At 65.2% G+C, this 1,495-nt stretch overlaps 1 protein-coding gene across 1 annotated transcript in view; it reads left to right on the top strand.

Annotated features, from left to right (window-relative positions):
- Positions 1–356: 356 nt before the first annotated feature.
- VDBG_05946 (conserved hypothetical protein) overlaps positions 357–1,495 on the top strand; it is a gene marked incomplete at both ends in the record, with an annotated part of 1,741 nt that continues 602 nt past the window's right edge. Inside the window, one exon of the mRNA XM_003003458.1 lies at positions 357–1,460. Within this exon, the coding sequence (XP_003003504.1) occupies positions 357–1,460 (1,104 nt within the window). The remainder of the gene's footprint in view (positions 1,461–1,495) is intronic.

Here is a 1,495-nt window from a genome sequence, read left to right as displayed (position 1 = left end):
TCAGTGGACGGGGAGGCAGGTAGTGGAAGCTGTCGTCGGCAGGGACTTGCGAAGGGACCGCCTGCCTGGAGCTCGATGGCGGTTCTCGATGGCGGGGTGCTCCTGTGGGGCTTCACCGAGTGATAAGATAAGATTCACCGGTACCTACCTTCAGGTAAGGCAAGGTAAGGCACGGCATCCATCCGTACCGTGCAGAATGGTTCGACTGGCAGAAATCAAATCATGACGCCGTTGACGCTATCCTCACAGTGACGTATCACGACCACTCCTCCTCCGCCACCACCTGCCGCCGGTCAACACAGTCCACATTGACGACGGCCGCGGCGCCTTGACATGCCGCCTCGCCATTGTGAGCCATGAACGTCCCATTCGCTCTCCTCCAAAGGCCGCTCCTCCAGCTTGGCCTGCGCGCCGTCTGCGCCCAGCCATCATCTCGTGCCGCGACACGCCTCCTCTCGACATGCATCACCTCGACGACGACAACGACGACGACAGCGACGTCGACGACGAAAACCACACACACACGCTGCCTCGACGGCACTGCACATGGACTGCCGCGCTTTGGCAGCAGAGCGGACACCCAATGGCCCAGTGCGAGGACATATGCAACCACCCGCACCATCGTCATTGATCGCTACGAAGACCTGCCCGACGACTATGTCGACAAGGACGGCCTGCCGTTTCGCACGACCGAGCTGTCGTCGGCCGAGGTGAAGAAGATCTTCGGACCCAGGACCAAGAGCGTCAACGCCAACCGCCTGCTGAGGATACTGCACGGCCGCCGGGTCGCGGGCACCCTGAAAGACCCGGCCTACAGCGGCAACACCTTCTCTTTCACCAAGGACGAGAAGCTCAGGGCCATGGCCTATCTGCGGAAGAGTGTTCCCGTTGACGAGGTTCTCAACGAGGGTCTGCGCGCCGAGGACGAGCTGCGCGAGCTCGAGCAAGAGGCGGCCGGCGAGGTCATGGCAGACGGCGACGGTGCAGCGCCGCCCCAGACGACGCAGCAGCAGCCCCAAGACCAACAACCGCAGCCGCTGCGTCGCAAGTCCGACTCGGTATACGGCGACAGCGTCTTCGACAACATCCGCGCCAGGAACATCGCCAAGCGCGAGGAGCGCGAGCGCATCGAGGCCGAAGAGCGCGCCGAACGCGAGCGCCTGAACCCGGGGCCCCTGGCCAAGCTCTCCGACGGCCAACCGCGCCAACTGTCGCCGCAGCTGCAAAAGTGGTCCGACGCCGCGACGTCCAACCTCGAGGCGCCCCCCGAGATGACGCACGTGGAGCGCCTGCTGCCGCCGACGACCCTCGTCGTCCTCGTCGTCGCCGCCCTCGCCGGCTTCGCCGCCGTCTACACGCCGCCCGCCCAGCACGACCGCCTCTTCCCCGAGGTCTCGTTGGCGACCGCCACCGTTGCCACCCTCATCGGTCTCAACGCCCTCGTCTTCCTCGCCTGGCGCGTGCCGCCCCTCTGGCGCCTCATGAACCGCTACTT

Source organism: Verticillium alfalfae, genomic scaffold (genome assembly GCF_000150825.1).
Source record: "Verticillium alfalfae VaMs.102 supercont1.7 genomic scaffold, whole genome shotgun sequence".
In the NCBI taxonomy this organism is placed as follows: domain Eukaryota; kingdom Fungi; phylum Ascomycota; class Sordariomycetes; order Glomerellales; family Plectosphaerellaceae; genus Verticillium; species Verticillium alfalfae.
Note: the sequence above shows the minus strand (reverse complement) of the source record. Positions and strands in the feature narration are given on the sequence as shown.